The 13,453-nt window shown below is 40.5% G+C and overlaps 1 protein-coding gene across 4 annotated transcripts in view; it reads right to left on the reverse strand.

Moving 5' to 3' along the window:
* LOC138112860 (VPS10 domain-containing receptor SorCS1-like) overlaps positions 1 to 13,453 on the reverse strand; it is a 270,350-nt gene that overhangs the window by 41,803 nt on the left and 215,094 nt on the right. For all 4 annotated transcript variants that reach the window (XM_069020456.1, XM_069020453.1, XM_069020454.1 and 1 more), the window contains 6 exons: positions 7,719 to 7,821; positions 7,168 to 7,244; positions 5,859 to 5,950; positions 4,767 to 4,874; positions 3,672 to 3,789; positions 1,815 to 1,945 (listed from right to left, as the gene is read on the reverse strand). In XM_069020456.1, coding sequence (XP_068876557.1) covers positions 1,815 to 1,945; positions 3,672 to 3,789; positions 4,767 to 4,874; positions 5,859 to 5,950; positions 7,168 to 7,244; positions 7,719 to 7,821 — 629 coding nt within the window. The remainder of the gene's footprint in view (positions 1 to 1,814; positions 1,946 to 3,671; positions 3,790 to 4,766; positions 4,875 to 5,858; positions 5,951 to 7,167; positions 7,245 to 7,718; positions 7,822 to 13,453) is intronic.

Genomic DNA, 13,453 nt, shown 5'->3' on the forward strand with positions numbered 1-13,453 from the left:
AGCTGAAATGGATAAAGTAGAAATTCAGGTCTGAGGACTGTAGGAATAACTTGAGCTCAGGGAGAACTGGAGTGAATAACAACAGTCTGTTCTAAACCAATGATTCCTTGAGAAGGAGAAAGGTCCTTCTTGGTCAAAAAGGACCTAATTCTGCCTCTTCCAACAGAGTTGAGGTGTCCTGTTCGTGCATGTGAACTGTGAGCGCCTGTTGTATATCCCCAATCATCCAAGCTTTCTCTTACATTGTCTCACAGCCCAGAAGAGCTTTTGGACAAAATTTCCTGGAGGTGAACATTGAAGAAATAAAAGCATGTCTTCCCCCAGCAAATGTCACTGTGGTACTTTTTTTCTGTACCTAGCAACAAAGTTTTGTAGCAGCAAGCCACACAGTCAATTTTAATAAAATAAAGATATTCATTCTCAGAGAGAAGTTCTAGAAGGAAAGCATATTTTTATCAAAAATTTCAGGTTTGTGTGTCCCTTACGAGTGCCAGGGATTTAAACGCTAATGGACTGACTGTGAATCAATTGCATCAACTATTTTATAAGGCCAGGAGGTTGGCTCAGCCTGCCCTATAAGAGAGTCAAAATCTTCAGGGAATTTCCTTGTTTAATGATGGTTTGGGGTTTTTGGTTTGGCTGTTATCTTTTTTACATTACCAGAGAAATGTTAAATGATTGACATCCAGGACCTTTGGACACCTAAATGATGAACTACACACAGATCTTCTCCCTAGAAAAGAACTAAATGGAAAATGGGGAAACCATCAAGAAACCACATTGACAGAATCTGTGCCAAAATATGTCCATAATTGTTATTGTTTGGAGCAAGAGGATTGACTTTTTTTGACACAATATAAAAGCCTCTTGAAATTCTGTGATTTTATGTAGAAAAAATATTCTATATTTATGGAGGAGTGAGAAGGGAAACACTATACATTTCCATACGAAATATTGATGAGATCAATCTTTTCAGGATTCATGTAGCAGATTCTGGTTTAATTAGTAACATGACATAGATCTGGGTGGGTGAGGCACAAAGGGAGTTTATCGGCACTGCCAAAGAGCCAACATTTCTCTCATCCAAGATACTCAGGAACTTGCAGACTTGGAGGAAAAAAAGTAAGAAAGAGATTTCAATAATGTGGTTCCCTGCCCTTTTTGTGCAAATTGCTGTGAGTCAGCAGTAATATTGAAATTAAACCAGCAGCTGAAGATTTTATCACACCATGCATAACTCGCCCACGGACTCTATTTCCCATAGCAAGCATCACAGAAGAAAAGGCTTCAGGAGATTAACTCAAATCATGATGGCAATGTCTGCTGGAAACTGTCAAACATGATGGTCCAGATGCAACAAATGACCCTGGAATTTCCTAGATTCTTGACTGCCAGAAGCTGAAGGCATACTTTGCAGACGCATATATTTACTTTTACTCATATATACATATGTGTCTATGTGTTAAGAATTTATTTTATTTTTTACACAATGCTGTTACATGTCTAAAGACTGTTTTCAGCCACTCCTGGTCATTGCTAAGGTTAGATGTGCTAAATTGACCTGTTATCTGACTGGTGCACAGAGCTGAGATGTGACCTGGAAAATGGTCAGCTCAGCATCAATTTCGTGGGAACTTCAGGAGATTACAGATACCTATTCCACCTCTCCTTCCTTTAACATACCTGCACTATCAGGGAGCAGCCAATTTGATACCTACATGATTATTAATTTCTACTCTCTGCAAGCTTACAGCCTCTCTAAGGATCTCTGTGCTGCTGTGTGAGGGCACCCAGTCCTTCTGCCCACTGCTCACCAGTCAAAGTCTGCCTCTGTGCACACACACGGCTCCGAGGTCATAGCCCCAGCATATTTCCCTTGCATGCATTTCTTCTCTGACTTGCGCTTCCTGTAGATCCTTTTTGCTCCCATAATGCAGGCTTCTCCCTGGAAACAAAACCAGAAATATTTCTTTGACGCCCACCAGGCTCTTTGTGTCACCCACTTTTTCCAAGCCTGTGCAATGGGAGGTGTTACTCAAGGGAAGAGGATGGGAAGCCAAATGCCATCTCAGTACACTGGAGTTAATTAGCTCTAACTGAAACTAAATCAACTTTTCCAATACACACTAAGAAATTACCTGAGATTACTTATATATGTTATTCAGTTCTGAATTCGTTCCAAAGCCAATAAACATTTGATACAGGCCCATTTCACAGCAACTGAGAACATGGTCTCATTCCTCTGCAGTCTAAGGCACAGAGCAGGTTTATTTCTTTGGCCTGACCTCTCCAGGAATATTTTCATTCAGTAGAAACTAGTAATGTGTGTTTATGTAAATACTTTCCATGGACGAGTTCAGTTTTATGGGGGTTTACTTGTTATGGAGATGCTAAAACTTCCTATCTTCAACACCCTGCTTAATATTTCTATCTAGGGAACAAGGCTCAGCCTTGCAATCTCAGTGGAAAGGAATTCAAAAGGCAAGAGTACACAGCAGCCTTCCTAAAAATAGTTCTGCTAGCTCCAAAGCCAACATCCTCAAAGAAATACTGCAAAATCCTTGGTATTTTTGCTTATTCAAGCACAAGAAAGCAAAGAACAAAATACAGTGGAGTCTCGCTTATTTCCTTTTATGCTGTTAAAATCGTTGTGGAAAATTTTTTCATGGCTTTGATTTGATGATTTGATGGCATGAAACAGAAGGGCCTGAATAGCAACTAGTATAAAATGCTATGCTTCCTTGAATTTCAAGGAAGCTGTACTGATTTTCAGCATCTAAAGATCTAAGTAATAACTGGTATTTTTAGTGTAGAGTTGTGCCTTGTGTGAGCAGCTAGTCTGAGTCAAGCTACTTTCATTTCATATTCATTATTAAATTCTTGCCCAGCAAGATATATACAAAAAGACAACCTTTGATGATATAAATGTGTGCTTTGCTCTAGATTTCAGTGGAGCCTGTGGTGTTTATATAACCACAGAATTTGGGCCATATTTTATTCTAACCTCATGAAACACAGGCTGTTGTGTCAAACTTGGCAGAGCTGGGAAGGTGCCCCGAGGCAGATGCAGACACTGTGCAGAGCACCTCACCTTGCTGGGCATGAATTCCATGGTTCAGAGAGGGATGGAGCAGCTGCATCCAGGATGAACAGGGCAGGGCATGGGGGTCAATAAACTGGGGAAGAAAAGTGCCCAACTCCCATAGCAGGGACAGACAGAACAGGGATGAAACCAAGCGAGCAAGGAATGAGGCTAAGAGGGCCAACAACTGGAGAAACAAATGTGAAACAACTAGAATGGTCTTAAGACACTGACTCTGAGGACACAAGGATGGAGGAGAGAAAGGAAGAAAGGATGGGGAAGTAGGATGTAAGAGTGAAGGGGTTCAGGCCTCAGGGGAAGTTCTGCTGCTGCTGTTGTATTGTTCAAGTCTGTGTAAGTCTGAAGTAATTGCCTGTGTGCAGGATGATACCCAAAAGACAGCTGTTCATCCTTCAGGGATCAGAGAGCCTCAATCTGAGGCCAACACACTGATGTAACAGAACACACCCACCCAGTGAGGGATGAGCTGATACAGCAAACTGTTAGGAAAGGATATTGGATCATGCTGATCTTGAACTGTAGGATCATTGGCTACTTCAGGTCAGATCCCAGCCTCCTTGCTTCTCACCTGGCTGTGGAGTTGCCAAGGCCTGTAGTCCTCTTCTGCACATCTCCGATCAAAAATGGACTTGTAGTCGACTTTCACTAGCTGCCACTCTGAGCGGTGGCTGAAATGTCCAAACACACTGCAGAATGCAGCAGGAAGAACATACAGTAAAAGGAAGTCTGGTAGTTACAGAGGTACAGTCACCACAATTTCCAACAGAGATCAATTGCTTTAGGAGTGACAGTCCTACTCATTTTCACTGGACTGACAAAGTGAAAGTGAAACTTAGCCTGCTAAACATCTATAACCCTATTAGAAACTGTGGAATTGTATGTAGCTTTTATTCTGTTCACTAAGACCCTCCCGCTTATGACAATATCCAAAATGACTCAACTCAAAGAGTCAAGAGAAGACTTGATGTGGGGCTGGAGACAGTAATACCTTCAAGAGTTTTGTCTCAGTTGTAAGCTTTGGGAATCCCTTCCATGCAAATTAAAATCAGAACCTAAAGGAACATTCTTCATACATCTTTATTAGCTCAGGGTAGTTTCCAAGCCATATATTCTTCTTGTTACAGGTCAGTCAGAAATTGAATTTACCTCCCATTTTTACAAATCTAATCTCAGATAAAATATCACAGTTTCTGGCATGATGAGTCCAGATTTATGCATCATGCAGAACTCAGCATAACACATTGAAACTAAACATAATTTTTCATGAGTCAGCCTCCAGGCAACATTTTGTCATTCATTTTTACAAAAGAATGTCTCACTTATCTGTGCCTCATTAAAAAAAAAGAATGTAGCAGCAAAATACAGGTATAAAAATACCTCACCATTTTTCTTTCAAATATTAATCTGTCAAGAGTAACTCTGCTTTATATCACATTCAATTTGAGGAGTGAGGTTTCATGCTGATAAGCTAAGTGATAATGTGTTTGCAGCTTGCAAGGAACCATGCTGCTAATCCCTCAATCATATCACAAACAAACTGATGATTTAGCAACAGAAGACTCCACACTCTTGGCTTCAGTTTGGTCCCCAACCAGAAATGCCACTGTTCTGAGAAACAGTGTGTGGTTCCCCTCAACAGCACCATTATGGCATGCTCACTTACGTCATGATGAGGGTTTCCTCTCCAGGCTCCCCTAAAACTCCATCTACAAACAGTGGGAGGGATGTGAAACTGTACTTGCTCCAAGATCTCCCTTCATCAAAACTTAACCTAGAGGAGAAAGCAGAATTAGTGTTTTCTTTCCTTACTCTCCTGTTTTACTCAAGGGGACTCTCTAGTCCACTACAGCTGCTATGAAGAAGTGGAAAACAGCTTCTCTTTTTGGATTCTGATTTTTTAGTCCTTTAAATAAGTATTTTTTGGGGAAGCATCATAAATCAGAACATTGATCAAGCTTGTCTGGCATCATACCACTAACTCATGGCCAATATTTAAGTGGTAGAAACTAGAAGTTATGGTTGAAGATTGATGCTCAAAGGGCAAAATGTAGCCTAAGGATAAGATTTTTTTTAAATAAGCAAGTGATTTTGAACATCTTGTTTTTGAGTACCCAATATAAAACATTTTAAGGAGGTTAGTTTTCTGGAGCACAACAGTTTCTTCAGACCAGCAGTCCTCCCTGTGGCGAGTGTAAGTGAAAGCCTGGAACCACTCATCATTTCTTAAGACTTGTGTCTGGGTGTTTCAGATTCTGGTATGACACTGACTGTGGTGGAAGTAAGTAACACAAAACAGCACAAAGCTCTACTCTGCCTCCTCACTCAAGAGTGCTAACTGGTGAGGACACTTTTGCATTATCAGTTACATAACCCTGAACCTATTCAACAAAATTCTGGTTCATAAGTGCTGCCTGACGCATAGAAGGCAAATTCATGAATAATTTTGAAAATTTATATATATATATTTTTTTTTTTTTTTTAATAAACAATCAAATTCAAAAAGCCAAGCTGTGGTAAACCAGGAGTGTTGGGAGTGTTGTGGAATTACACTGATGGTATCTCAGATCTGGCAGAGCCAAAATTACGTAAACTGTAATTTCCAGGATTTCTTAGCTTTATCTGACTTAATGTTTGCCAGTATCTTAACTAATGCTTTCTAGATTATATCTGCAGAAGACTGGATGCATACTAACTGCCTGCTTCCTGGCATCTGAAAAGAGGGACAGCAGACATTTAGCACAGATGGAGTCATTACCAGAGGTGTCTGATGGGAAGAGATGTGTGTTTCATGGCCACGAGTACTCCACCTTGATCCAGGTACAGAACACTGTGCTCCTCCTCAAAGATCTGGAAAAAAATATATATTTATTTAAACCTATTATCCTTAGTATCCAGAAAACGTAACAGCTCTTTGAGTAGGATCATGACAGAGGACAGTTATGTGCTAAAAAAATAATAAAGTAGAGAAAATTACAGATAGAGTTGCTGGACTTCGTTTTTTATTGTTTGGGGATTTTTTCCCACAGTTTTTCCAGGTCTATGGAAAATTCATTCTTCGCTTGCTTGACAAAAAGTTAGAAATATGACTTTTTTGCAAGGATCAACAATTCCTCTCCTTTCGATGACAAATTTTTGTTTAAAGAAGAATTTCATGTGTTTGCACATGTCTGGCCCTAGCTCAAATAATTGATTTAGACAGAAAAATGAGGCTAGTCAAACATTGCAAAATAATTAGATTCTTGGATTATCAAATACTGGAAAAGATTTTCTCTCCCTATGTCTTTTTTGTATTAACTTTCTGCAAACATCTGCTCTCCAGTCTATACAGCAGCATTTGTTAGTCTGAGAAAGTTACTCATTCTCTCCATGACTTGATATCCCATTCAGAAAATAGGAATAACAGAATTTCCTGATCTGAGGACAAACACATTAGAGGGTATTTCGTAACAGGTGAGACTCCACTAAATATTAGGAACTAGATATAACTTCATCATCCAGTCTCTTTCCACAATTAATGGAGAGTTAGGCAGCTTTGGAACAAGGTGAACTGAATTTTGTCTTTTTCTGCATTAGCTTGAGAGCAAGGCAAAATAATCCATTTATATGGACAACGAATTTAGGACAACTCAGCTTAGGTGAAATGGGTCCCACACAGAGTGACAAATATTAGACCAGTGCAACTGCTGATTTTTGGGAAAGTAAAGTCATGGACAAAGAGAAAAATGGTTTGGTTGGCACAAGGGATGTACAACCGTAAAAGGTAACACTTTCTCTCCCCTTATTATTCATAATTTATTCTGTTCTCTTTGCTATGGGGTTAAACCGAAGTCCAACTCTGAGTAGAATAATAAAAATAATTTTCTGTTATATGAAGTCTAACAACATATTTAGTCTTTTTCTTTGAACATCTCTGTACCTTTAAGAAGGGAAGTGTACTCTTTCATAAAGATTTGCAAAAAAGCTACCCTCAACCAAATGAAACAAAAATTAAGTGACAGATTGAATCTACTTTTATGATATTTCCTATGATTAGTATTTAAACCAGGTGATTCTGTGTCATTTACCTGCCTCCAAGTGTTCCCAGCATCAGAAGTAACAAACATGCTGATGTCATTGTCTGATAGTTCAGTGCCTATATTACCTGTAAGGTGAGCACTGGTTAGTGAAGGAACCCTCTCAGATACAGCAGAATTAGCAAATCAGGGGAGTAAATCTATTTATTTATTTTGCAATTGCAGAACTTCTGGGTTTGGGAAGAAAATGAGAGGGAAGGGAAGAGGGAAGGGGAAAGAGGGAAGGTATTCAGTTTGATAAAATTTATATAAAAGACCCAATACATACAACTCTACACAGCTCCACATGCAGAGGAAATGCCCTGATTTGGTCTTACGCTCGCAGGAGTAGAGGGCTAGACATGATCTCCTCAGTCTTGAAGGCCAGTTTCCATACAAAGCATATGACAAGCTGAAGTCCCATAAGGAGTTTCATTTGACAGCCTGCCTCCTTTCCCAATACTGGTGGTGTGACCCACCACAGCCACCCAACATCCTCCACAAACTCCAGAGTTTGTCCAGGTTTGCACATCATACCCAGGCAATTTTGAAATGTTTCATACCTGAAGCTACAATGATACTGGGGGCAGTGTCTCGGCTGGCGATGTTTCCTGAGGTATAGGGGTTGTCTGAGACCTTCAAGTGAAGATGAAGGGAGCAATAGGGCTATGGAGAAAGGGGAAATAAAAGTAAAAAGCAGATACAACAATGTATGTTCCTATTTCTACAGGCTTAGAAACACAACAGTGTCTCTCTGTATTTCTTCCTAACCATTGCATTCAGTCACCCTTACAAAGGCACAGCCACTTTGCTATCATTTTCTGACACAACCCATTCCCAGTGGGAAACTTATCCACTGGGCTGAAACCCTCTCCCAAGGACAAGACCTTTGAGGCCATAGCTCAAAGGAGGGGACCAGGCAGGTGATGGTAAGGAGCCACCCGACTCTCCTGGCTCCTACTCTTTGAGAAGCAATCTCAGATGCAGATATGAAATGACTCTCTGAGCAGCACTGCCCAAACTATCTCTGAAACATGAATCAGTATAACCCCACTGGTGTGGTGCTGAATCACCTCTAATTAGGCAAGAAAATACAACTTATTTCGTACCATTTCTTAACTCTTTTTGACATATGACTGTTCTGAAATGCACTGCAATAAATACAAAGTACCACAACTGGGAAGTGTTAGTTTCAAGTTTAAAGCAAAGCTTCATTGCCCATCTGGATGTGACCTTTAAGATTTCAATACAAATACATCCATGGAAACCTTACCTATTTGCTATTGACTTTGTATGCTGGGTACTCAGGTACGAGTGGTACAGAATAAATCAGCTGAGAATGAGGGTGAGACAGACAGGCAGATTTTCAAAGCTGCCATTACAATTCCCTCCAAATCTGTAATGTGATAATTTCTGAAAATTTCTGAATGCTATTTCCTTCACTAGGGTTTCATTTCCAGCATTTTTTTATCTTTTAAACCTCATGAAGAGCCCTTAATGAAACATGCTAAGGGAAGAGCAGGGGAAGAATACTGGCAAGAAAACACGAAGAAAACTGACCCAATCAAAGTGGATATCATACAGGAACAGAACTGGGGCAAAGCCCATGCTTCAGCTTGCCCAGCTCTGTAAGAGAAAGAGGGGCTGTGCAGAGGGACCTTCAGGCTCAAAGGAGGCAGGTTTTCCTGAATAATACCAGCTGCCTAAAGGCTAGATCTGCAGCCCCAAGAGTCTGGCAGGCTTCCTCTGCAGGAGACCTAGTCACATAGGTTACTGGAGGAATACCACTTATCCATCCTGTCTCAAAGTAGGTGAATATGACTGAAATGAGAATTGCCCTGTGGAGAATGGCAGGGTTCTTTTGGCAAAGGCAAATGAGGGTGGTGAGGAGAGATGGGAGCTCTCACTTATGTGAGCCAGGAAAAGGGGACGTGGGCTGTGCAGCTGGGAACATGAGCTGCCAAGTGGAATGTACTGAGCAGCCTAACTCCAAGTGACAGCCTTGCGAGGGCAGCCGCTGGAGCAGCCCGGGGCGCCGGAGGGAGCGGAAAACAAATTGAGCTGACATGAATGCAGGAAGTGGAAAAGCACTGCAAGAGCATGAACTCTTTCCTTTTACATTTTGATAGGTTGTGAGAAGACTAAATAGAAAACATATTTTTAAAACTAACATACTCCAAGCCCACTTCAGCATTTTGAAGACAGAACCTCATGGCAACTCAGCCAATTCCCAACTCAGATGAGACCTTGTTAAGATTCAATCTTTGTGCTACCAGAGGTTTCCTTTCAAATTTATCTCATTTCACAGATACAGTATATAGAAATGGAATATATCTCTCAAATATTAAAAGCCAGGCCATCTGTCTAACCAGACAGATGGCCTTGTTAGTGGCATGACTTCTTACTGGTTGGAGTGCAGTACTGGTTGGAGTCTCTAGTGGCAACTGGGTGTGGTGTGAAAACCAACCTTTCCTCTCCTAGCCAAACACCTGAAGTTACTGCCCATGGCCATCCCTGACTGTGTTAGCATCCTCTTCCTCATCCCTGATGTACACCTTCTCCATCTCTGTCCTTATGGTTTATCAACAGATATTTTTCCAGCTGTTTTGTGTGCTTTTGTGTTCCTCCTCTAGCTGCCACAGCTTAATTCACATACAGACATCTCACTGGTTTTCAGAATTTTCATCAATTGTCTCTCTCCTTTTTGTTACTACCAACAGGCTACTAAAACCATTATTATCACCAGAATAATGGTTTCCTCTCACTGCCTAGTTCCCAGCCATGCCAACTACTGCACAGCCACCAAGGGAAAGGCAGCCACAGCATGCAACATTTAGACCCTAGACAGAAGATAAGGCATAGGTGACACAGGCCATTGCTCTGCTCACTGCCACAGTTTTTACAATTATACTGGATTTCATTACCTGCTTCCTAACATTTTCAAGCCAGCACTCTTATGCTTCCCTCTCAGGAAGCTCATGAGTCCTTAATTTCTCATAAAGATTCACAAACCCACTTTAGCTGTTCTGCAAAGCCTGCCTGAACTGTCTCCAATGGCATGACACATTACAAACCAGCTATTAGTGGCTGTTCCTCATCAGAAGTGGGAGAAAGTACATAAGGAAAGTAACACAAGGATGATGCTGGTCATTCACAAACCTAGGGGTAGTCACAGTATTTGCTCACCTGTAACAGCAAGGAGCAATGAAAAGAGATGAACACTTCCAAGAGAGATATTCAAAACACCTCAGATGCTTAAAATACTCTGTAGATGATAGCACAAATGAGGAGAGGGTCTTTGTCCTGAGATCTTTATAAATTCATATGGAAAAGACAAACAAAATGTGGGAGGGAATAAACAGGTGTCTGGGGAAGCGAGGCACAGAGAAAATAAATAACTTGCCCAAGGTCACATAGGACGTTGGAGATAGGTCCAAAAATTAAATCAAGATTCTCCTGAGATTCAGCTCTGTGTTTGAACCACAAGTCCATCCTTGAAAGCTAATTGATTAACTCTCCCAGGCAGATGCTTATTTCTTGCCAGACACAACTACTCCTCAGTTAACCACTTCACAACACATGCTAAGTATCAAACTAAACCAGCATCTTTGGGACAAAATACCTTGGCAGGTATTTAATGAAGATTAAGTGCATTCATCTTAGGAAACAGGTGATATAGACAAGAAAAACAAAACCCTGGGATTAGATGGAATTTCACTGCTTTCCTCCCTCCTCATTATTTAGAGCTGTCTCACAGAAAATGCGAAGAAATTCTGAGTCCCTATGAAAAACCACCTTGAGAGTACTCTCAGTAGAGGGATGGTTCTGTCTGGCTCTCCTTGTGCTTCAACCTGATTCCTTCTTAACCTCCTTAGCCAACAACTTAGCTGCTGTGTACTTATTTCTATTTTAATTCTCACTTAGTTGAGGCTTAAAGACCAGATGCACAGAGGACACAGCACTGCACTCACAGGCTGGGGACTGTACTGTCACTCTGGGAAATGGCAGATCCCATTTTGCCAATGAGCTGGAACACATGTCATTGCTGAGTCCTGAGCTATTGCTGGAGACAATTATGCTGAAAACCAGCAGTGGGAAGGCATTAGTATCTGCTGTGGAGCAAGGATGGGAGCTAAACTACATGTACAATGGTCTATGAAGAATTCACTTATCTATGCCATAAGGAAAAGCAGGATCGTGTCAGGAACATTTATGTCTAGAAGGAAAAGGAGCAATTGACATAAGGAGGTAAAACTGGCAATGCAGGGGTGGCTAAAGAGGTGAGTGGAGTTTGTGAAGTGTTTAAATGATAAGCTATGTCACACTGACAAGGAACAGATTGACTCAGAGCAGAGGAAAATTCCTTTTCTCTGCATTTTCCCTCAGCAGAAAACCTTTATGTATCCCTGACTTATTTCCAGGAATGTACACTTATAGTGCTTTTGCTTCAAAAATTTCTCTCCCTCCCACTCCCAACTTCTGGGGTTTATTCTCTATAATTTCTAGAATTCTTTGATTCCATATTCTGCCTTCATCTTCCCCACTATTAAGCGTGAACCTCAGATGGGATTTTTAAATAGCTTGTCTCTTGCAGAATTGCTATTTTGCTTTGTAATTTGGTACATTTTCTGTACTTCTATCCCTCCCTTTCTATGGCAGGCAGACTGCCTGTTCCTGTAAAAACCTAACAAGTTACTTTAGTTCAGATTCCAGCTATTTGCTTTCTTTCAGATTTGCAAGTTGACCACCTGAGACTCTGCATCCTCAGCTGAGGTTTCCTGCTCCTCTGCCATTCCAGAAGCTTAGGAAAACCTAAACACAGAGGACTGCTCAGACAATGAAAGAGGCCTCTTGCCTGTTTTACCCAATGTTAGGGGAAGAGAAAAAATAAACATGGCTAAATATTCCTCTGGCCTTATCACAGGGAAAGGCTGATAAATTACTTTCCATTCTCCTGAAAGGACAAAGACTGAGATACAAAGTTAAAGTCCATTGAGGATTTGTCCCTTAGCACCCTCAATTCACAGAACAGTTCCTACACTCCAGCCCAAGTCACAGAGCACTTAAAGTGTAAACAGCTTGACAAGCCTCTGCCAAACTTGCACAGGTGGAAGTAATTCTCAGAGCAAGTACATGGTTGCATAGAGAGCAAAATAAAAATGAACTCATGTTTAAATAGAGGTTTATGCACAGTGGAGCTCCAAGGATGTAAATGCAATCCACAGAGAACCATGAGCTTCTCTGGGTCAATTCTCACTGTGTCCCTACAAGCACCCATAATTCTGCTCCCGCTCTTGACCCTTTGTCTAGCTTGTTCAAATTTACCAACCTCAAGGGAATTCCAGCTTATTCAGGCACACCTGGTCTAATTTTAAATGAAGTTTGTTGTGTTCTCTGGTGCCCATGGGTATAGTACCAGATACGGTATGGATGGGAAGGCTTAAGTGAGCCATAACCCTCTCTCTCTCCATAAGAACTGTCCATTTCTGTCTCATACACAGATGTAGGACCACTTCCATTACATAATGGGCAACTATAGTGGCAGGCAAAGCCTTGTATACAAAATACCCAATTCCTTCAAACAACTGTTCCATAAGGGCCACACAGAGCAGTATCTCTGGCTCACTTATAACCAGAATGGCAAGTTAGACTTTGCATGATCAATGTACCAAAATACCAGGAAAGACCTCTCAGAACTCTAACTTCGAATTTAGGGAAAAAGAATAAAGTCTACTTTTATTATTTTACTTGCCTATGTGCTTTTTTTTGTTCTTCTGCCTTGCTAGCCCCCTAGAATATTATACTGTCATATCATATTGAAAAAACCTTGAGTTTCTGATAAAATTGGTTATAATTTGAGAAGGTCAGGATGTCATTTTTTTACTGAATATGTTCACTTGAGTTAAAACTAGATTATACAATCTATTTGAAACACAAAGGATTCTTTATACAGTCCCTTCCAAAGAACTGAATTATTTTATGCCTGCAAAGTTTTTGCTTGTCATCTTTTTTGGTTTTCACCTCATAGAAACATCTGATTAAGAATTCACTTAGTTACAATTTTTAAAAATTTGAAAGAAGAAAACAAACCCAAACAAATTTAGTCATGATCTGAAATAACTCTTCTGTCTTACTGCCCAGTCTTTCCTATTTATTTTTTCCAAACTGGACAGAAAATGAAGGGCTTGCATTTTGGCTCAATCAAAAAATCAATTATTTGAACAGCTTCAAATATTTATTCTTTGCTCTTGCAATAGTGCATGACATTCAGTTAAGATATTAGTGTAGCATTCAGCTG

This window comes from Aphelocoma coerulescens, chromosome 6 (genome assembly GCF_041296385.1).
Source record: "Aphelocoma coerulescens isolate FSJ_1873_10779 chromosome 6, UR_Acoe_1.0, whole genome shotgun sequence".
In the NCBI taxonomy this organism is placed as follows: domain Eukaryota; kingdom Metazoa; phylum Chordata; class Aves; order Passeriformes; family Corvidae; genus Aphelocoma; species Aphelocoma coerulescens.